Source organism: Echeneis naucrates, chromosome 2 (genome assembly GCF_900963305.1).
Source record: "Echeneis naucrates chromosome 2, fEcheNa1.1, whole genome shotgun sequence".
Classification (NCBI taxonomy): domain Eukaryota; kingdom Metazoa; phylum Chordata; class Actinopteri; order Carangiformes; family Echeneidae; genus Echeneis; species Echeneis naucrates.
In genome coordinates, this window is record NC_042512.1 from 13,115,228 (window position 1) to 13,137,662 (window position 22,435).

At 43.8% G+C, this 22,435-nt stretch overlaps 3 protein-coding genes across 5 annotated transcripts in view; 1 reads left to right on the plus strand and 2 right to left on the minus strand.

The window, feature by feature from the left end:
- The first annotated feature begins 1,098 nt into the window (after nt 1–1,098).
- Nucleotides 1,099–6,334, plus strand: LOC115055314 (receptor activity-modifying protein 1-like). The gene is made up of 3 exons (XM_029521034.1): nt 1,099–1,369; nt 2,891–3,029; nt 5,491–6,334. Exons 1-3 carry the CDS (start codon nt 1,315–1,317, stop codon nt 5,744–5,746), a joined length of 450 nt encoding a protein of 149 aa, XP_029376894.1. The 5' UTR covers nt 1,099–1,314; the 3' UTR covers nt 5,747–6,334.
- Nucleotides 6,335–6,611: 277 nt separating this feature from the next.
- Nucleotides 6,612–8,818, minus strand: LOC115050520 (putative methyltransferase DDB_G0268948). The gene is made up of 6 exons (XM_029513358.1): nt 8,711–8,818; nt 8,378–8,538; nt 7,821–8,034; nt 7,466–7,569; nt 7,259–7,396; nt 6,612–6,708 (listed from the first exon to the last, which is right to left on the minus strand). The coding sequence occupies exons 1-6, from the start codon at nt 8,816–8,818 to the stop codon at nt 6,612–6,614; spliced, it is 822 nt and encodes a 273-aa protein (XP_029369218.1).
- Nucleotides 8,819–18,818: 10,000 nt separating this feature from the next.
- The window catches only part of LOC115051426 (Krueppel-like factor 7), a 77,109-nt gene continuing 73,492 nt past the window's right edge, over nt 18,819–22,435 (minus strand). For all 3 annotated transcript variants that reach the window (XM_029514837.1, XM_029514828.1, XM_029514821.1), the window contains one exon: nt 18,819–20,320. In XM_029514837.1, the coding sequence (XP_029370697.1) occupies nt 20,269–20,320 (52 nt within the window). In that variant the 3' untranslated portion in view covers nt 18,819–20,268. The remainder of the gene's footprint in view (nt 20,321–22,435) is intronic.

A 22,435-nucleotide genomic window follows, 5' to 3' on the forward strand; every position in this document is an offset into this window, starting at 1 on the left:
ACTTTCAATTATAAATATATATATATAGTGAAGGATAATGCAACAAAAATAAATACATAAAAAAGAGAAATTAAGAGGTTGGTTAAGGCCTGATTCATTTGAAAAACATGAAAATTGATGCTTAGTTGTGTTTAAGTTGGAACCAATATATTCAAACTGCAGTTTTCCTTTCAAGTACTTAAATGTCTTTTTAAATTCAAAGAGTCTGAAGCCAAAACAGAGTCTGCGTCAGACATGAAGAGACTTATTTGAGCTGTGCGGGTCTTGACTTTCTCGGGCCGGTACACTGGGTGGCAGCACACAGCAGAGAGGCCTTGAGAAGACTGATGAACGTCGCCGTTCCTCTGCAGATAAAACATTCAGTTAGTGACAGGAGATCAGCGCTGATATGACGTGACATGAATATTGGGAATTGTGTCCACTGTGAGGTTTAATTGGCTTGTACTCCAGTATTCCAAGTCATCCATTACAAAGCATGAATAATTAATGAGGAAAATGTGACTCATAGGCATTTAATTAAAAACCTATACCAAATCAAATAGGCCTCCGGTGCATATTAAAGAGAACAGCGTGCCAGCACTATGAAACTGTGTTTCTTCTGTTTTATTGTATTTGTGGTGCTGGCTCCAGATGCTGAAATATTCATAGAATGAGAAGAAGAGATGAATAAATAAAAACAACTTCAAGGTTCAACTTCATGGTTTTCTGACATCAGTTTTTTTGTGTTGTTGTTGTTGTTGTTCTTTTTACATCACATTAAAACAAGCGAAGTTGTTGTGTTGCTCGTTAGCCACGACAACTTATTTTACTTCAAATAAGTTTGCTCAAAAGGACCGATTCAAGTGTTTATGCCAAATGAACATAGTTTTTTGTGAAACGTAATAGTCCTGAAGTGTTTCTGCGTCACAAATGGAGAGTTTTTATATTTATATAAAAAAAGAAAAGGAACTTTCCCACATTTTGGTATTTATTATGACTGCAGCTATATTGGTGTTTGACTTTGTTTTGTCCCCTGTGAGCAGCTCCACACTCGAGGTTGCAGGACAAGGGGATCGGATGACAGGCTGAGCTTCTATCATTAGGGCTGCTGAGGGGGAATGAGGCTGCCACTGTGGAAGGTCAAGGGGCTTTCCACACGCACTCAGCTGGCACCCCCTTGTTGCCCGTGCACCGTGAGCTGCGGTTAATCCATTTGCAACATTGTCGTGTATTTCCTGAATCAGTGGCTTTGGCTTGAATAGCGCAGGGAGGGTGAAACATGGGCGGTTGATCTCCAGAGACTGAGCTCGGCGCGGTTTGGAGTTGTTTTTCAGCATGGCTCTGGAGAGCACGTCGCTCCTGAGAGCGGGGCTTGTGCTGCTGCTGGCAGGTGAGTGTTTGTTGTTGTGAGCTTCTGGGATTGTCAGATTTATGGAAATTTACCATAAATATATTTTGAGAATATTTGAGAAAGAATATGCCATGGATTCAAATATGATTAGAGGTCATAGTAGTGTTGTTATTGCTGTGTTTTCATACATTTATTCACAATTTTGACAGCACACGGTACCTTTAACTTTTTCTCTTCAGGCCAAGGCTGCATGTGTCACATCCCACTGCAAAAATACAAGCAAAGGCTCTACAGAAACTTTGGCATGGTTTAAGAAGCAACAGCTTGTCTTGTTTTACGTGTCCACATCTTCATATTTGAAGTATCTACAAGTATAATAGTGTAATTATAGTCAAGTAAAGTACAAGAATCCCAAATCTTTACTTGAGTAAATGTACTTTGGATGTCAAAATGGTGCTTCCAAAACAACATTATTACTTGTTTCAAAGGCTCCAGACTGATTTTCCAACTCGAGCAGGTGGGTAGTGATAAGATAGAAGTCTGATGTGAGGGACTCCTTTCACTCCCAGACAAAGTGGGCTCTGGCGCTGAGCAGCCTAAACACAGGTGACATTTGAGCGAAGTAGGTCATCTCATATTTATGAGCATCAGTTTTTTAAATTCAATAAATATTGAGTGCTGGAATGGCAGACAGAATTCATGGTGGCTGTTTTCTATCTTGGAAAATATGTCTCAAAAACAACAACAACAACAACAAACAGACAAACGAACAAACTTGAAGCCGGTAAATGAGTGAATTGCAAACCTTCAGGTTGAACAGCTTCAGTGCATCTGCGGTGGCTTGTGACCATTAGCAGCTATATTGGAGGGAAGCTCTCCAGCAAACAGGCAGGTGACATAACATCCCTTTAACTCTGCGGGTATTAAACAAGCTAATAGGTGCCACATCCATTTCTTACATTTCTCTTTTGGTTGCATCTCTTTTGAAGCCCACATGTCAACACATCCAGTCTTCAGAGCCTCTCAAACCCAGCTGACACAGTGTAAACATAATGGGCACACAGTCAGTCCTTATCAGGCCGCCGCAGACCGTGCTTCACTGCGTCTCCCCATCCTAACAGCGTCCTGTTTGCCTCCACACCGGGCCGTTCCTGCCAGCTTAAGCGCCGTCTCTTCCTGTACCGCTCGCCGGTGTTACATTCAGGTCTGAGTCCCGCGGGACGGCCGCGGTCTGCCTGCACGTTTAGAGGCTGTTTACACACATCTCTGAAGTAAACAAATGGGATTGGGGCTCTGGCTGCAAATTAAAATCTTTTCTTTGCAAAAGTAACAGCATAATAGGGAAGAAAATGGTCCAATAGGAATACCCACTGCCAGGACATGACCTTGTTTGTGAAGCAAACATGTGCCTAATTACCGCGAATTAAACAGAGCAGTTAACCTTTAGAAAAACCTTTTGTATCTCTATAATGATGCAAAGTTTTGCTAGCTGCCCACTAGAATAAGCTATAAACTAGCATTTTTTAAACATGCATTGTTTGTTGTCTTGTGTCACTGCAGCTCAGGTCTTCCCGTTGGTGTCCGGCTGCAGCACGGGTCTCTACGAAAGGGCGATCAATGATCTCTGCTTGGCAAAGTTCAAGTTTGACATGGGAAGACTGGAGGGAGGCCTGTGGTGCAGTTGGCCAGACACTATGGAGTGAGTTCACTGGCTGAGGCAGATGGGGTGAGGCTGGATAGAGGCATTAAATCTTAAAACAGTATGAGCACCACAAACACGAGGAGGAGCGGGGGGTGGACATAGCTCTATGTTTGTGTCAGCTGGTGGCTTCATGGCTGATAAACCGAGGCAGCTTCCCACCTCAGCCCTGCCTGACAGCTGTTGCACGGCTCACTCTTCTCATGAGCGGCAACATTGCCCATAGATATCAGTACATGTTCGTATTTGATTTGTCATCCAAGTTTTTTTAGCATCAAAATAATATTCAAATGCTGATAAATGTCAACATTAATAATACACAGGCAGCTCTATCTTATAATAGTCTGAAATAGGATCTATGTGTGTCCGTGCAGGGGGTTGGATCCAATCCCAGCAGGGCTGACATGTGGAGACAAATAAATATTGACACTCAGGCTTACAGCAAAATTTAGAGTCACCAATAAACCTAATGTGCAAGCTGGAGTAGCTGAAGGGAACCCACATCCAGACCCTTCTAACTTACAGCTGCTAGCCGCCGTGCGCTGTGATTCATCTTTCTCTGACTTGTGCATCTCTGAGCCAACTTTTGGTGAGACATCTTCATCCTGCAGTCGAAACCGTTTGCCTCACGGCCGCTGCCAACTCCGGTCCCTTAGTCACGGCTGTTCACTGTAGCTGTTGGACACTGCACTCGGCGTGTGCATGTGTCAGACGGTGTCTCGGAGCGCTGCTTTTCTGCCAAACACAACAGGATGAGTCAGCCTCCAACTCGGAGGCCCGGAGGAGAAGCTACTGTCAGAGCGGTTTATTTTCTCTCCTGGCCCATCATGTCCAGCAGAAGAACTGGTGCTAAACCAGTTATGAACTCTTCCTCTTAGAGCTAGAAAGCTAAATTTATCTCAAAAATTTCAGACAATGATAGTTTCCTCAGTTGGTCTGGGTGTTTACATTTGAAGATTATTAATCACTCTAACATGATGTTTTATTTTTTTAATGATGGCTCTATTAAGAGGAAAATAGACCATAAACAGGGGATAAATAAGGAAGCGCGGCTACAGTTTGATGGACAAAATGTCCCACACATTTAGGACAGAGGACAGAGCAGATACCTTCTCTTTCAAATATGGATTCATGGTGACGGATAAACCCAAAATGGTGGCTTTTAAAACAGCAGCTCATGAACCTATCTGAGGCTAAATGCCATCCAGGGCAATTTGGATTTGGATTTTTCTTCATGGGGTGTTTTTCTGTTTTTACTTATTTGTCCGCTTCCTCACCAAGAGCCCAAATCAAACAGCTGATTATAGCGCTGAAGTGGTTTGTCTTTCAATGAGAAACCAAAGGATTCAATCAGCATGAATGTTGATGTGTATATTCTCTCTTCAGACTTTTAAACTTAAAAAAAAAAACAAAAAAAAAAACGACAACCATATATTATCCTTCTCTCGCTGTATTGCTATAATGATAAACACAATCTAGCCTCTCTGGACTCATTTTGCTTGAAGCCCAAAACCCGTTCAATGTCTCCTAGTTCAACACATCCTGTATATTCGTGTTTACATACCTGTGTAAACTTCCCTAATCCAATAACTTGAACCTTTTACTGAGACTGGATCCTAATTTTCATCACAACCTCGAGGCCCGACGTAAACTCTGAGAGTGTCACTAACCTCTAAACTTAATCCTGATGCAGCAGAGGTTTGAAATGCAGGAATACACGCACACACATAACAGCACAACATACCAAAGCGTCCTCCAGTCAACAGGCTCGGTCTCAGTTATTTACTCGGACACTCACTTCAACTTTTAAATCTGATCAAATGGCTTTTATACATTTCAAGAGGCAGCACGGCAGTGTAGTGGTGTGATGGACCGGCGACCTGTCCAGGGTGACCCCGCCTTCACCCAGTGTGAGCTGGGATTGGCTCCGGCACCCCCGTGACCCGATAAGCACGATAAACAGATAAACGGTAGAAGATGAATGAACGAGCGGATTAAGGTTGCTTTTTTTTTTTTTTTTATAACTGCAATAGAAACTTTATCTGAATAACCAGAAACTCAAATCACATTCATGTGTATATTCTTAAATACACATGAAGCCACAGAAAATAGTTGAATCTTTTATGAAGAGACAAAGTTTCCTGACCACTTGGCCCTCAGCTCTGTTGTCGATCACAGCGGCCATCTGGAAACACAATCTCTCCCAGCGCTGTAGCGAGGGTGCTGCCATGTTGGTATGCATCTCCATGTCCGCCCCCTCCTTCCACCACTTATAAGTTATATTTAGCTGTGTTAAGCCCTCCTTGGTAATTCCAGACACTGTAGTCCAACTCCAAAAGAATTCAACAGCTCAAATGATGACTTAAAGTTCGTGCTGCATTGTGTTCACCTTCCAAACTCACCCTCGTGCCGTTTCTTCCTCTTCTTCTTCTCCTTCTGCATGCATTCCCTCCACCTGCAGGATATATGAAGGACTAACAAACTGCACCTACCAAGTGGCCTTGAGGATGGACTGCTTCTGGCCCAACCAGGTGGTAGACCGCGTCTTCATGCACATCCATCGGGCCTACTTCCACGACTGCGCCCTGACCGGGCGCCTCCTCCACGACCCGCCCATCAGCATCCTCGCCCCGTTCATCACGGTGCCAGTGCTGGTCACCCTGCTCATGACTGCTGTGGTTGTGTGGAGGAGTAAACGCACTGAGGGAGTTTTATAGGGAGTACAGGGTGCTGGGTACTGAATTTAGGATTCACCTCAAAGCCGAAGCGCACAATAAATGGTGTTACCGCAGAATGTATCCATTTTAGCCATTTTTAGTAGCAACAGCATCAATATGAGAGTCAAAGTTTGGCGGGGGGAAGTAATAAAGTTCTTGGAGATTCAGGGGATTTGGAGGCCATGCATGTTAATTACCATCTGTTCTCATTGCCCAAAACAATCTGTGAACACATAAATAACAGGAAGACACTGAGGGAGAGAGCCATGACTTGGATAAATGATTGTAATAAATTAGGAAAAGAGGTGGGGAAATGGGGGACGTTGAGAGCTGGAAAGAGCTCAATGTTTCCTATCTGCAACATCGAAGACACTTTTTGAATCAACACAACAATTTCATTCCCAGACGAGCAGGCGGACAAACCTTTTGTTTTTTTTCCTCTCTCTTTTTTTAAATCAACATTCATTAGATTTACTTCCATTGGTGATTGACTGATGTCTGAATAAACCAATTTTATCTGTATGAAAAAGTGCAGTTGAAATGATAAGATCATTTTCTTTCAAGAAATAAAAGCATTCAAGATTTCAAGGGGACGCTCATCCATCACTGAAGGATAAGGCTCCATCTAGTGTTCACTCTGGGGAAATGTCAACATTCATCAGCCTGGATTTCATTCATCATCGTCACTGTCTGAGTAGAAATTGAAACACATGAATTTAAAAAGATCGGGTGTGGATTTCACTGTGAGATGAGCTTGATTTTTATAAATCTGCCCCCATAGGAAGCTGGAGCTCCTGTTCATCTGCAACAAGACTCACTGGGCCAATCCAGCTTTTCTGGCCTTGAAAGTTTGGATTCAACCCCTTCAAGGTGCTTCCGGTTTGCTGGCTAACCAGTAGAAATACTTCACAACCACTGTAACTTCTGTGTCAGGAGAAGACACCTTCATGGCGGACATCAACCTGGGTTGGAAAAAAAAAATAGAAAATGAAGTAATGAATGGACTAATGGCTCAAAATGGAATTGAAACCAATTCGATGGTGAAATTTAAAGTTTCAAATGTCCTCTTCAGGTTGCCAAAGACAAAACACAGGTTAAAGTCCTTCCAGAGATCGGAACTGGATGTAAATCTTCCCAAACGGTGATAGTAATGAAACACAATGTCATAACTTTTTTTTTTTTTTTTTTTTTAATCCATGTAAAAGTTATGGTTCAGCACTTTCTGGCCATATATTTCGCTTGCTGGGCTATTCTGTCCTGTCATCAGCACGGGAATTAATGGCAGCTATATTATCAAAGCAGTAAAAGCCTTCAACAGTTAAGCTTAGCCAAGCCTTTCTGATTAATGCCCGAGACTGTGGCAGCATTCAAAGACAACTTTCAGCATTTTTTTTTTTTTTTTTTTTTGATAAATGAAATTCATAAGGGAGATTAGGAGATCATTGTTCAGCTGCAGGTGAACGGAGGTGAGAGCTCAGAGCCAGAAATTAAACTTTAGACTGGATATCTCACTTGCTACTGATGTGGTTGGAGAGTCGTTCGGCCTCAGCAGGGTCCTCTCTCTGCAGGACCTGGTAGCTGGAGAAGGTCTCCACCATGCCCATATATCCACTCAGCGGCAAGGCCCTTTTCACACGCAGACACTCGACCCTAGGCGCACAAAAAGACTTATGCAACAAAGGAAGATTTGGACTGTGCAACGCATCAGTCAATACTCACCACTCTTTGTCGGGGTAGGAGCAGGAGGTAAACATGTCTAAATAGATCGGCGTAGACCTCGAGCCCAGATAAGGGTTTCGGAAAGGAAACAGGGCAGCATAAAACTGTAAAAAAGGCAGGGAAGGTTTTGGGCATGATTGTCAGCAAGAAACGATAATAAAATTAAATTCTATAGCTAACGTAATTGTTAGATAAAAACTGAACAGTGTCTATTTCAACATTGTCCGATAGCAGTAAAAAGCCCAAGAAATGCTGGAAGCAATCCTTCATTTCCCGTGATGGAAAAACTACTGCTGATATTTCGAAATGCTTTCAATAACAAAAATTCCAGGAGTTGAGTTTTCCAATTGCAAACCTCTTGACAGATGTGGTTCAGTGTATCAGAGACATCCCCGTACTCCAGCTCCATGTCCATGGTGTAGCTCATGAGAGCCAGGCAGCCGCCGGGCCTCAGGATCCTGTCAGCTTCCTGCAGGAACCGTGGCCGGTCAAACCAGTGAGCCGCCGTCATGGCTGACACGAGGTCGACCTCTCCAGATGGAAAGGGCAGCTCCTCGGCTGGACACTGTCTGGTTTGAGAAGAGGAGGAGGAGGGAGGAATCTGAAGGCAGGAGATGTGCTGTGAAATATAAAGACAATTATATATATATATATAAAGAATCCTGTATAATCTAAAGGGAAATTGAATCCCTCTGTCTTCCCCGCCCCCCTTTTATCTTTTGAAAAAGTGAATCGATTTGGAGGTCAGTCTGATCAGTAACAATGGAGGCCTCACTTCATGTCTTGCTCTGGATGTTGACAATCTGAAGCAAACTGTGATAAATGACAAGCTGACAGAAGATAAAACTAAAGCCAGCGTTTCCAAGGTTGAGCAGCACTTTTCAGTGTGTGAAAACGTTCCTCCTACCTCACCTGTAGGAGACATTTGGAGGATTGCTATTGGTCAGTGCCATCTCCAGCTGGGCGGGGCTAATGTCTGTTCCAAACACCTTGTTGAAGTACGGAGCCAATAGGATCGTCCCTTGCCCTGAACCACAGCCCACATCCACTGCCAGGTTGAATGGCTTCGACATCTTGAAGGAATTCATTCAGTTTTAAAATTGGTGAGTTCAAAAAAAAAATAAATCAGAAAACATGAAAACAATTCAGTGCAACCTTTTTTTTTTTTTGTAATGGAGGCTCCAGAGAAAACACAAGTCAGACATATCCTTGCGAAATATTACAAACATCGACATACACACGTACCTTTCTCTCCATGTAGCTGACAAGCCTGTCGATGAATTCATGCGGCGCTACTCTGTACTGCAGATAAGCAGCCGCATGCTTTTTACCCTCAAACTGCCGGACAGCCATGTTTCTGTGCCCACTGAACATTCCTCACTCTGCACTGTGACCTTCTGTTTATTTGTCAGCCAGGTTGCACATTAACTTCCACAATTAAAGGGGACCTTTCCTGCTATGTGCACTTACAGGTGTCAGTGGCCTTCACTGTATCTTTGCTTTGTGGCACATAATGTGTCAGAAATCATTTTTTTATCTTTTAAGTACTTTGCCTCACTTAAAGTTAATGTTGCTTTAAATTGTTTCTCATAACTCACACTACGGCAGGTCACTTAAAACGGTCACGAGGAGCATAATAAAAATTCATGTTTTAAAAATAGAACATGATTTGCTGCAGCCCTTCAACTTGGTGTCAATCTCCACAAAAAGAAATGGACTTTTGCACATGCACTTGCTGGGAGATGGCAGCAGATGGCAGTAAATTCACGCTGAGTTGAGCTGAGCTGTTCCTCATCAACAGATATTTGCACTGAGATCATCAATTAATTCCCTTATTTAATCTGCCCCCACATGTTTGCTTTATTTTTCACTGCGCATTGCATGGACACAAAGAGAAAAGAAACATGGGGCTTAAGACAGAAGTCAAATCAAAATGATTCAGTGAACAAATATGGTGTTAATTCGTTGAAACCACGGCTTTGGGTTTCAAATTTATTTATCGATGATTTAAGTTAAAATCCAGTGGAAATCCCTCGGCCTCTGTTGGTTAGTCTCTGCCCTGTATTTTCAGCTCAATCAACAACATTGATCCCTCCTCTTCACTTGATCAATATCCATTGTCAGATGTGGTTTGCAGTAAGGCTGTATTAACAACTGTGGGGGTGAGGGTGGGGGGACAAGGTGTTCTCAGATAGCTCAGGAGCTCCAACCCTTAACCCCACTGTGTTTCTACGTGCAGTCCTGCCGTGTGCCGTCTGATTAATTAGCTTTGATCAACCCTGTCAGCTGCACTGAGGCCCCACCGATCTGCACTCTGTGTGTGTGTGTGTGTGTGTGTGTGTGTGTGCAGCTGAAGCGTGATGAACACACTCTTTAGAGGACAATGTTGCCATCAACATCCATGTGTTTACTCACACATAACCAATTTATCACCAAGTCTTTACCACCAAGTCTTATTACAGTGTCCTAACTCAACTGCACACACACGCACACACAAAGACACACAAAAGCCATTAAAACACAAAGTCAATGGACTCAGACAAGCAGCCTCGTGTATTGCTTTAATATCTGCAGACATTCCCAACACAGTAAAAAAGAGCTATGGGAGAGTTTCCATCGACTGTGACGAGTGGCGCTGCTAATGCTGCATGGGGAATTCTCCTGAAAAGCAATCACACAGGTAATCCACAACAAAGAAGAAAATGTTGTGTTCAAACTGGATTTTGCTTTTTTTGTTTTGTTTTTTTGTTTTTTTGGGAAGGCGCAGGACCAGTTTGAGGTGACATTCGTAGGTAATGAGGTAGAAATGGTGGAAAAGTGGGCGTTATCTGATGTATAAAATCTGAAATAAATAAAGAAATGCATTTTTGGCCAAAAATAGATCGGTGTGTGCTGCTGTAAATACCTGCGTGCTGATGCGTTTTCTTTCTTCTGGCAGTGTGAGTGCAGACTAAAAGTTGCACAGTGGGAGGGTGGGGGGGGGGGTAGATGGTATTGAGTATAAAAATCCTGCTCTGCTGCGGAAATCTCGGAGAGTAAAAGCCGATTGCAGCTGCTGGATGGAGTCCATGAATTTGGAAAACAGGCTAGTTGCCATGCAATTTTGTTGTCACGGCTTTTGATTAGGTTTCACAGGCCCCTGGCTATATAAACACACACTCTCAGGTAGCATTACTGACAACTGAGCTGGAGCTGCTGAGTTAGATGCAGCAGTTCAAATCTCTTTTAGTCTCACATTAAAGGTACCACATTGCAGAGGATAACGCTGAAAATGTTTTTATATTCTGAAGCGGATGTCAAAGTACTCAAAGAGGAAATCAGGAAATGAGCCTTCAAACAAGATAACAGGACTTCTGTCACTCTGTGATGTCACAACTGAACTCAGTCCCTCTGTTAGGTGCCAATTAGCGTCTTAGAAACAACTTCGCAAACCGAGAGGGAATTATAAACAGCTGGTGCGGCGCCGTTGTCTTGTTTCTCTATTACAAATACAAGAGCGACTCGGGCCTTCATTGTCTTTCTCGTACTGAGGCATTGCAGAGCAGTCGCAATTTCCAACCGGATAAAGAGATCTTAAATCTCCTCCCATTAAAACTTCACTCCAGAAGCTCTGCTTTCTCCACTGCTGGTTGTAAAAGAGAGGGCGATCTGAGCAACTCTGAGGCTGCCTTTTTTTTTTTTTTTTGTATCCGAGACGCTCGCTCTGAGATGCACTCGGCTAATCCCCCTCTCCAAGGAGAGAGGTAGGTATTGGCTTTGATGATAGAAATGGATTAAACAGATTACATTAAAGGCCAGTCTAATTGAACCAATCTATCCCAATTCTGCTGCTGTAAGATAAATGATGAGAAGGCCAGATAGTGATAGTATATATAGGTTGTGCGTTTGTGCGTCTGGTCTCCTCAGTGGAAACTTGGAAAAATACAGCAAATGCATTTTCTTGTGTTTGTGCATCCGCTGTTTATCACAGCACCGTCCAAATTCTTTTCTGCCAAGACAATACAAACTCTTTGTAAAATATAATAAATGCAGGCCATTTCTCAGATATTTTATCAGTATTGTGGCTGTTATTAAATAGCTTTTACCGCAATTACTGAAAATGGCAAGCTTGGTTGGATTTCCTCCAAAATGTGAATAGCCGATTTTCTGCTTCTCCAGGTGATTCCTCAAATGAGAACAAGCCACGCAAGTCAAGTTAATTACAACGCATTCGTGTAAGCCTTGGAGACGACTACAGGTCATATAATATTTAAAGTTAAACGTGCAAAAACCATTTAATAATCTGCTAATGCGCAAAATGAATGTCTTTATTCTCTGTGATTCAGCGGAGAATTTCAAGATGGTCTAAAATGCCGTTTCTAAGGACTTCAATCCAAAGGCATGTAATTCAAGGAGACACAGAGAAAACTTGTAAATTTGCGGTGGACAAAGCAGTGATGAGACAAACAGTGGCTGAGGAGACTACAATTTCTCGCCCTTCTTCCCAAAAGTGCCACTTCAAACTAATCAAATCCGCAAAGCTGACGTAAGAATGGTCGACTCAGAAGAACCCAGTTCTGCACTAGCAGCTTCCGTTTCATCAGTTTCCCTCGGTACAAAAAGCAAATGTTTGGGTGGTGGGGGGGCACCTGTCCTCCTCGACAGGCTCGTTATTGACGGTGTCCACTTTAAGTGATTGTGATAGGGTGACCTTTCTTTCCAACCTTGTTATCACTGTGAACTCGTTTACGGCGGACTGTTTAATTGGCACTGGGATGGCAATCAGGAGACCCCCCTTGGTGATACACACGGATCAATGGTCTTCAGGGAGCCTTTGCACTCACCAACAGGGGACATTCACACAAATATGCATACAGGATGCTGATCGCATTCTCATTCATGCATGCACAATTTGAAACTTTACTAATCTTAAAATCTATTCCCAATTTGGGATTTAAAGGATCCATTCTGAAGAAAATAGTGGGCGAGGATTTGACACAATTCTTCAATTGAACGTGCAGAAAATCATGTTTGTGTTTTTTTTTTTTTACACGAGCTTCCAACATTTAACTTGCAGGCCCTAAAATCTACACTGATGCCTGTATTTGAGCAGCATGGTAAGTGTGCAGACACCTTAAAGCCGGCTGTACGGTTCTTGACCCTGTGTGATCACATCAGAGCCTCTTCTCCACCATAATGGAAGGGACACTGCCAAACTAACATCCCACCGTTATTAAAAGCCAAGTACAGTGGCAAACTGACGAGTGCACACAAACAAACACAACCACGCTTTCAAGTGTGCGCGTGGATACACAAACATTCAGGGAAAGAATTGTGAGGCAGGAGCCAACAGCTGCTTCTCCTGGTGAGATCCAAGTGCAAGCAAGAAGCTTAAAAGAAAAAAAAAAAAAAAAAAGAGAGCTGAGCGCTCAGGTCTGTTGATCTATTTTTACCACAGAGCAGGGGGCAGGGGGGGTGGGGGGCTTGCTGCATAATGCATGGCCTTTTGAAGCAGTGGTGGCTTTTACACCGACACGCTCTCACTGGGCCCCCAGGTGTCTGCGCTGTCTGTCAAACAGGGAGACATGTCGGAGAGCCAGGTGCTCTCGCTGATCTGCAGACCACCGGCTCACCCAGGTGCTCCAAACACCCCAGGCCCAACCCGCGGTTTGGTCTCCGGGTCGGCCCGTGAACTCTTCCCAAGTCGAGGAGCTGGCGGGAGCAAACGAGCACGGATCCGTGCACATTATGTTCTGCCCCAGTCGGAGTGAGACAGCACTTGCACATCTGGGACATATGCACACAGTTGTTCCATAAATAAAATACATTTAGCACCAGTGCAGAATTAGACGTCGTCAGTGCATTTGCTCTGTTATCATCCTGAAACTCTTATCCGCTTCAGGCTGCCAATCATTATTTCAAATTTAAAATTACTTTTAAAAGTATTTTCTTACAAAAACAAGTAGCCAGATTTGGTTTGGGCACAGGCCATCTGAACTTCCCCCGAAGGGAGTTGGGTCGCATCACAAGGGGGGAGACTAATGAAAGCTTGATGAGGATGCTTCTCTGAATCCATCAACATGATTAGGCTTTAATTACCGTAGGCCATCTCGACACATTCCCTATAATTGGAAATACCTAAGCACTTGGCTGCTCATGGCGAGCGACCAAAGAGTCCATGTCTCACATGGACGAGCTTCATTCACATTCTAAATGAGCGTCTCTGCACACTCTGGCTATGCAACAGGAGATTTCAGACTGAAGCTTGTCTTTATGCAGATCAGTTGCAGAGTAGCTCCATGTGATCTCAGCGCAGACGAGATGGCGCTGACGGTGTGAGCATGGAATAAGATATTGCGAGGGAGGCTTTAAACTTGTAGCTGCTTCCCAGTATCCTGGCATCTCCATGTTGCCAGATTTGACAATAACATCCCGACATGGCTGCCAGACGCCTACAAGACACCCACAGGCGTTGGCAGCTTCCTCGGTGAAATCTTCTGTTGCAAAACTACACAAAAAAAAAAAGGATTGGGGGATGGGGGGGCTTTACTTTATGTTCTGCTGGTTCAGTGAATCACCACCTTGCTTAAAGAATCAGTCTTTCTTTCATTACAGTCGCTTCAATTCTCTGCTGTCACACCTTTTATACATTCCTTCAATGGTGTGAGCAACGGCTAAATCACTGTGTACAAAACAAAGGCAGGATGTCTGAGGAGCACTCAGGTGTTTTGGCGTTGAATAGCGGAGCAGAGACAGTAGACGATTCAAGGACAAGCTGATAAGCCTGTGGGACGCATAACAATGACAGCATATTTAAAAGAACTGTCTCGTTACGTTTGCGTGTACTTTTTCTTTTTCTTTTTTCTTTTTTCCCGTGGCTGCTAGATAACTGTTGTGTGCAGAATCAACGACTTATTAAGGTCAAGTAATTGCTACAATGCAAACATGCACAATCAAAACATCCTATCCAGATAATATCATGGGATGCTTTAATCCTATTGTCCTACAAAATTTCCATAGATGTTATCATTTGATGCAGTTGAGCGGAAACAACAGAGGGGGCGGGGGTTACCAATTACATGAAACTGAGCATTCAACAGTGTTGTTTATCAACTCAGCTTTTCTATTATTTAGATTATTTTGCTCGGGATCCCCGGCGTAATTTGCCCGATAACAAATCCACCTCTTTCCACGGTCTGTCTGCGCATTGATTCTGTTATATTCACCAGCCGGGAGGAGCCGTCAGGAAAGAATAGAAGAAGAAATCGAAACCTGAACACGAAGCGCATGGTGCTGAATGCTGAGCTCATTCTGTCGCTCTGCCATGATGAAAATTATTCAACAACCACTGGATGGATTGCTTTGGCTCCTCCAAACGTGAGGCAAATGAAACACTACCTATTGCAGGTTTCACTCAGGATCAATGGCATGAGCTTGGCCCCCCGTCTCCAAAGAAGAACTGTGTGAATATGTGCGTTAACCTTTGCAACTACATGCTGAAATGAATGTGCCCACCCTTCCCCTCGCCGGAACCCATTAAGACTATTTAGCTCGGCTGTGAGCTCACATGCAACCTTATTTCCATCACTCTGAGTGAAAATGATGATCGGGAGGCGCTCATGGGACGTGCGACCTTTATTGAAAAATGACTCCATCGTTTCTAATTTTATAACGTGTCTGCGGGATCGACACAGTCGGTGTAGATAGGTAGATAATATGTGGCTGTCTGTAATTACAGATAAAAGAACATTAAGTTCGACAGATACATGTAAGCTTCTTGATGAGGGTGCCCATTTCAATTAGGGAGCATTAAATGAAACAAAAAACCTTATGGGAGTTTCTCACTGTCAGACCAAAGAAGAATTAATATACTGCATAGGGCCATTTACCAGGGAGCAATTACTCCCTAATTATCCATTAGTTATTCGATTACCTTTTATCAGCTAGTCATGGTCAAAAGGCAGGGCTAGCGGATAAGTCATCACCTTGGTTGGTAACAGATGTAATTAACATGCTGCAGCTCCCCTCCCGAAGGGAGACAGCGAGCGACCGAGTGCACTCGGGCAAAGTGAAGGTATTCTGGCCTATTTTCTCTGTATTTGAGCAAAAGGAACGATAAATGTGATTTTCTTTATTTTCTTTCTTTATTTTCTTTTTTTCAATCAACCCAGGAGGGTTCGCCACGACTGGCCCACTTCTTAGTACCCAGCTGGATTTAAAGGCCGAAAATGGCAGCAACAGGGAAAGAAGATTTCATTCATTCATTCATTTTCTACCGCTTTTCTGTTTCCGGGTTGCGGGGGGGGCAGATGCCCAGCTCACACTGGGCGAGGGCGGGGTCACCAGTCCGCCACAGGGCCAACACACAGAGACAGACAGAGACCAACAACTCACTCAGACCTACAGACAATTTCGACTCACCAATTAACCCAAACATGATGTCATGACGGAGGGAGGAAACCCATGCAGGTACAGGGAGAACATGCAAACACCACACAGAGAGGCTCCAGGCCGGGAACCGAACCCACAACATTCTTGTTGTGAGTGGCTAACCACTATGCTGCCGAGCTGTTGGGAAAAAAGATGAATAATAAAAAAAAAAAAAGTGAACTCCAGCTCTAGCCTGGTCAGTGAATGCACTCCAGTCCCTCATTGTCAGCAGGCTGAATGTCTCCGTGATTGAGGCCTGATAGGGAATCAGAAAAACCAGCGTTAACAGACCAGCCAAGAACCATGAATACTCCATGCCAAACTGCTTCTACCATTTATTACACATAATTACATTCTTAAATAAAAACGATTCACCGAACAGTTTCCTTGCATAGAGATATTACAATACCAATTTAAAAAAGAATTATGAAACAAACCGGTAACAAAAATAAATCTTTCTCATTTTTCCATAATAAAGAACATTATCGTACTCATACATCATAATATACAAATGATAAATTTGGAACACTTCGTACAGCGAAAGAAAAGGAGAAAGACAACGGAGGAAAAGGCAATGATGGGTGGGGGAAAGGGGGGGGGGGGGGGGGGGGGGGGGGGGCGGACAGAGGAGTTGAAAAGGATGATATCTGAGAAAGGGGGGAGGGAGGGGAGGAGAGGGAATGGGGAAGCGATGAGGGAATGCTGGTAGAAAAAGGAAGGGGCGTTTGATTTTAAATTCAGACCTGGTGGAAACAGATACGGTGTCACACACAGTAATGTGTGCCCCCCCCCCCCACAACCACCACCACCACCACACTCCACCTTCTCACACACGCACACTTTGAGATCCAGACTGAGAGCAAGAGCTTCAGTCTGGATCTCTGACTCTCACAAGGTGGCATGAAACAACAGTGAAAAACACGCAGGCAGAATGAAGAGGCGGTGTGTGTGTGTGTGTGTGTGTTTGTGTTGAACTGGATGCACTTGTGCACACATCTGAAACATATGAATTTGTATCTGCAGTTGTGAGTTGTATGGTAAAAAAAAACAAACCCAAAAACAACAGTTACTATACAGACTTTGTGATCAGTGTTTCATCACCTGGGGGTCCTTGTTTGTGATGTGTTGTGTGTTGGATAGAAAGCATCAGATATGCAAGGGATTTTTCCCAAAAAATTCAGAGTGCAAATACAAATAGACGAATAACACACAGGCACAGCAGAATTGACAATCATTCATTAAGATGACACAAAACTGAAGCGCAACCTCGGAGACAACATGAAACGACCCCCACCCCCACCCCCCCCCCCCCCCCCCCCCCTTCCAGGAAGCACATTCACATTTGAAAATCCCACATTTTGAGCTCCTGGCGTTCACATACACACACTGAACTATTTCTTTTATGTCAAGTCGTCAGAACAGTCTGGATTTGTGATTGGGATATTTCTCGGCTGCTCTAAGTCCTCAGCGTGTCGTTGTTATTGGCGAAGGAGAAACGACAGCGAAAAGAAAAAAACACATTCCCACACATTCACAGCAATTCAGTTCAACAAGAAAGCGTCCTGTTGAAATACTGAAACACACGAGTAGAGCTGCCATTGGTGATACAATTTTAACCCGGGGGTTAAACTGCTAGTTTTCCTTTTATCTTCCACGCTGAGCCAGGCTGAGCAGAGGAAACACAAGCCTGCTCACCTACTCCGACAGTCTCGTCCAAACTTTCAGATAGAAGAAACAAATCTCAACGACTCGCTGCACCGATAGAGGACAGTCGATGAGGGCCTTTTGGGTCAATTAAACCTTTAATCGGTTGGTTTCTATTATCCAGCCCCTCCTCTCATTGCACCTCACCTAGATGCTCGAGACAGAAAGCGTTTGCTACTTATACCAAGCTGGAGTTGATTCAGTGTCAATTTCCGCCGCTGCGGACAGATCATGCCTAGATATCACTGAGCTGGTCTGCATTCATCTTCCAAATTGAATTGAAATGCGCCTCTGGTGTAGGGAGAGAAATCAATTTTGTGTGTCCCCTGCCAGGAAGCAGATTGCTGTGTGCTTCACTTTGCCTCCAAGTATTAAAGAGCCCTATAAAACAAAGAATTAAATAAAAAGAAAAACATCTTGTTCCCAATCAAATTCATCTCTATCTTGACAATCTACTTTTGTCCAAGCTGCCGTTTAGATTTGTGCGCTTGAGTTCATCCGGAGATTCACGAGATGCGGCGCTATCGGCGAAACGTGGCAAAGAGCTGGAAGTTGTTGTTTTTTTTTGTTTTTTTTAACAGTTTCTTTATGTGATGAGAGTCTAAAGACGAGGAATTGACTTGGTACGCTCCGTGTGCGTGTGGGATTTACTCTGCTGCAGTTGCAGGAGCTAATGGGGCAGTTATCGTTGCTGACTGAGCAGATCTGCAACCCCTCTGTTCTCCCTGACCTACTCTAGCCACCCAGTGGAAACGTGCACTCCTGCTGGTTCCAGCGCAACCAGTAAATCAGCTAAAGCTACCACCCGTGGGCGTGCTAGTTCATTCTACGTCCAACCATTTGTAATGCTAAAAAGAGAAACTATGAACACAAACGGTGTCTGGTATGATCTCACCAAGCACACACAAGTGTTTTCATGGGTCTGGGAACATGTACAGACTTACAACAGATACATTCACATTGATCTGCTCTGAGAAGAGCCACCCAATTGATTGGATTTGTGTCCATCTGTGTCCAGCAGGATAGAAATCTGCATTGAGACAAACAGGAAGTCAGCAGGAATGTTTTAAATATGCATAGGGCCAGATTAGGAGAGCTGCTGAATGCTGCTTTTCTCGGAGTTGCTTAGTTGAAAGAGTTCAGCATTGGGTGGTGCGAACAGGGCAAACCTTCTTCAACCCAGAGTCTAGTTCGGTGCCAATCACTCTCCAAGGCCAAAGAGATCATTTCAGGCATCTTCTTGGGTTTTTGTAGGTTTTTTTTTTTTTTTTTTTTTTTTTTTGGCTGCATCCATTTCCAATGTGTGATGTTTCAATCATTTGTTGAACAAATAGGAGAATCTTTTCTTAGAAACAATAGAGCCTTTACATACATAGTGATCTTGTTTGCAGTCAGTGTGCTATCGCTGTCGAGCAAGCTGCTTCGACTTGTGCATTTGGCAGTCCCCCCCGCCCCCGTCGGAGCGTGCAAGCCGGTGTTTGGCGAGTCCCAAAACTGTCTCCCAGTTAAAGACGATGGGGGTAAATTTTTTTTTTTTTTTTTTTTTATTAATTGTTGTTGGTTTTTTTGTACAAAAAGTTTGCAAAGAGTCAATTGTGCAACAGTTTCTGACAACCACTGGTAAGAGAGAGGAAAAAGACCTCCAGGACCCATCTAGCATCTCTCAACACGCTCGGTTCCAGATGACAATCTGGGAGATGGACAGTCTTCCCAGAGTAGATTAGTTAGCCTCATCCGGCGTTAGCCCTAAACGAATGATGTTCATAAAGCAAGCCAGCCCCCTGCGTGACCTCAATCAGTCTTCACAGCACATCAGCGGGACGCACTCCCATCTTCAAGTCTTCGGGAAATCCAATCTATTCCTCAGTTCAAACAAGCGCTCCAACACCATCAAACAGGAAGGATTTATAAATGGATCCAGTTGGCCGACATGACGGAGGTTGAATTATTGTCTCTCCTATATGAAAGATAAACAAACCCTTTGGTGAATTGTAAAGGCGATGGCAAGTTTGAAGGAGTGAAAGCCAGCTTTCTTGCCCGCTTATCCTGTGAGCTGATGACAGAAAGCCACTGTCAGCTTAAGAGGAGCTGCTAAACATACAGTACTTCCCAACTGGTCCGATTTGGTGTATTTCCTGGCACATGGAGCACTGCTGCATGACCAGGGCTCAAGTCTTTCTGTTTTTTTTTTTTTGTTGTTGTTTGTTTGCTTGTTTTTTTTTTTTTGTTTTGTTTTTTTTTTTATTATTTTTGGAACTGTTTCAGCTGATTGCAAAGACTGCAAGGGCGACCGAAACAAAGAGCTGCCAATTACAGGCACGTGGTCCACCACTCATCATGTGGCGTCCCCTCTTAGACACATACAAAGGGTGAGATGGAGCGTCTGGATCGTTCTGGCCACAGCAGCGAGAGGGGAGGGCATTTTTGAGCTGAAGACGTGTCATAGTGGAATCATGGACCAACTGGTGCAGCACAGATTTATACTTCAGATACGTCTGTGTCTGTAGTCAGCGTCCCCGTGAGCTGCCTCTCCCTCCAGTCCGCGAACGGCCAAAATCTAGTATCTTTTGAGTCCATCCCGCTGTCTCTCTCTCTCTCTCTCTCTCATCCAAGGTGTTATTTTTGAGTTTCTTCTTCCTCTCTGCCCTCTATCCTCTTCCCCTCTCTCCCACTGACCTCTCTCCAATTCCTCAGATGTGCCTCTTCATGTGTAGCGCCAAGTGATCCGACCGTGAGAAACACCTGCAACCAAGCAGAGACAGAGAGAGACACAGAGAACAGCTTGTTAGATTTTCACCGATGCAGAGGGGAAAGAAGTTTGTTTTGTCGATTTAGCTAAATGTTGCTGTTAGCTAGTGAGTGCTGAGCCACTAAAGCACACGCAATTAGTATATGTGTAACTAATTCATAATCAGCATTTTCAGCAGCACTCCTAATGACTTCAGCTGTGCCATGAATAACTGGAGAGCCTGCAGATGGATCTGTTCAAATGCTGCGGAGGGAGGGAGGGAGGGGGAGGAGGAAGAAGAGGAGGAAGAAAAAAAAAAAGCAGGAGCATGTGCTGTAAAACGATAGGTAAATTAGCTGAATCGAAGCCTCTCATCTGAAATCTGGGTTGCGCAATTTCTGGGACGTAGTTCCACAGTGAAAAAAATCTAATTGCTCTGGAAGTACAATGTCCTTTTTTTTTTTTCCTTAAACATGAGGGGTTTCAAATGTTTGATTATCTCAATCTGATTGCCACAAATTGACATAATGTATGCTTTCAGCTGCTGCTTTGTTTATGCCATGCATGCTTACATACAGATGCAGCCATTATACGAGGCCGCTGTTTTCATCCTCACTTAGATCAGCAGTGTTTCTGTTGTATGCCTGCCTGAACTAATACTACAGCTCCATTCCCCAGAGTGCTTTGCAAATTGTTGCTTTTCTTTTATGTAATTGGAAGCTACACGTTCTGGTGATGAGCATGTTTGAGATGGAGATGTGGAGTTTTCCGAAACGAGGTTCAAGTTAATGATGTTTAGGAGCAGAAAACGGCAACAAGACTCTTTTTCTGCCAATTAGCAAAGTGTCAGATAGGTTTTAGTCTGAAAATGGGGCAGAGTCTGCTACTGTGTGTGATGTAAAATCTGGTTGTTCACACCGAAACTGAAAACTAACTACAGGCCCCATCATGCCTTGTGATGCAGGCTTTTACATTAGTCTAAAATTGTCATCCCCCTCTACAAGTAATTATTCATCATACAAAGTGGATTTTTACATTTAATAACAGTCATTGCCTCAAAGCTTCCGTTGGAGTCGGAGTCCCTGACAAACTCCTGCAACTGGTGATTTGCAGACACCATTTCCAAATTGTCTCTTTCCACTGAGACGCAGACAACAGTGGAAGATGTCTCGATGAATCAGTGTTTGGCCAAGAGGGGGACTTAAACTGTGATGAGCCAACAGTCATCTGTCTCACTGTCACACCTGCATGTGTGTGCGCTACACGTTTTCTGTGCACGCCATCAAACGCGCACGAGCTCGGGGAGGTGTGTGTGTGTGTGTGTCTGCGTGTGCGTTTATGTGTGTTTGCAGACAGATGGTAAAGTATGAGTCACGACTCGGGGGCACCACACCAGCTGGAACACCGTGGGTCTGCCCCCCTCCCCCCCGCAACCATCCTCAATCTTCCACCCCGTCTTCTCTTGTCTCCCCTGCTTCCTGCTGTTCCTTCATCTCAGCAGGGTGTATGTGTGTGTTGGGCTGGAGGGGTTGCCTAGTGACACATGACGGAGGTGGGCCTGAATTAGGGCTGTGCCTTGGGGGGGTGGAGGAGTTAGGGATGAGGAGGAGGGAGGGATACTGTATTTACAGTCTGTCCAGCTGAGTCCTGATTAAGTTGACACTGCCTGGTCCTCTGCTGCCTCACACACACACACACACACGCACACACACTTGCTCATGCACTGATGACCAAGACACACACTCTTTCATACACATTAAGGCAAAGTACCTCAGGTGAACAGGGACTTCTTTTTGTCCCTTCATAATGAGCCTATACATGATTCAGGAGGTGACATCTTCTGCATTCTGTCCTTTTCTCTGATAGATGACGCACTTTTAAAACACAAATGGTACATCACACCAAATATTCTTGACGTCTAAACAGTCCACAGCATGTAGATCACTGTAGATCATTTATGAATACATTTGGGGATTATTATCTTATTAGTATCTCTACACATCATTAAAGACACACTGGTAATCATGTCAATTGTAAGAAATAGAATAAAGTTACAATATTTGACATTTATGCGCACCAAAGTTATAAACAAGTGTTTGAAATCTAAAAAATACAATCATTCATAAAAC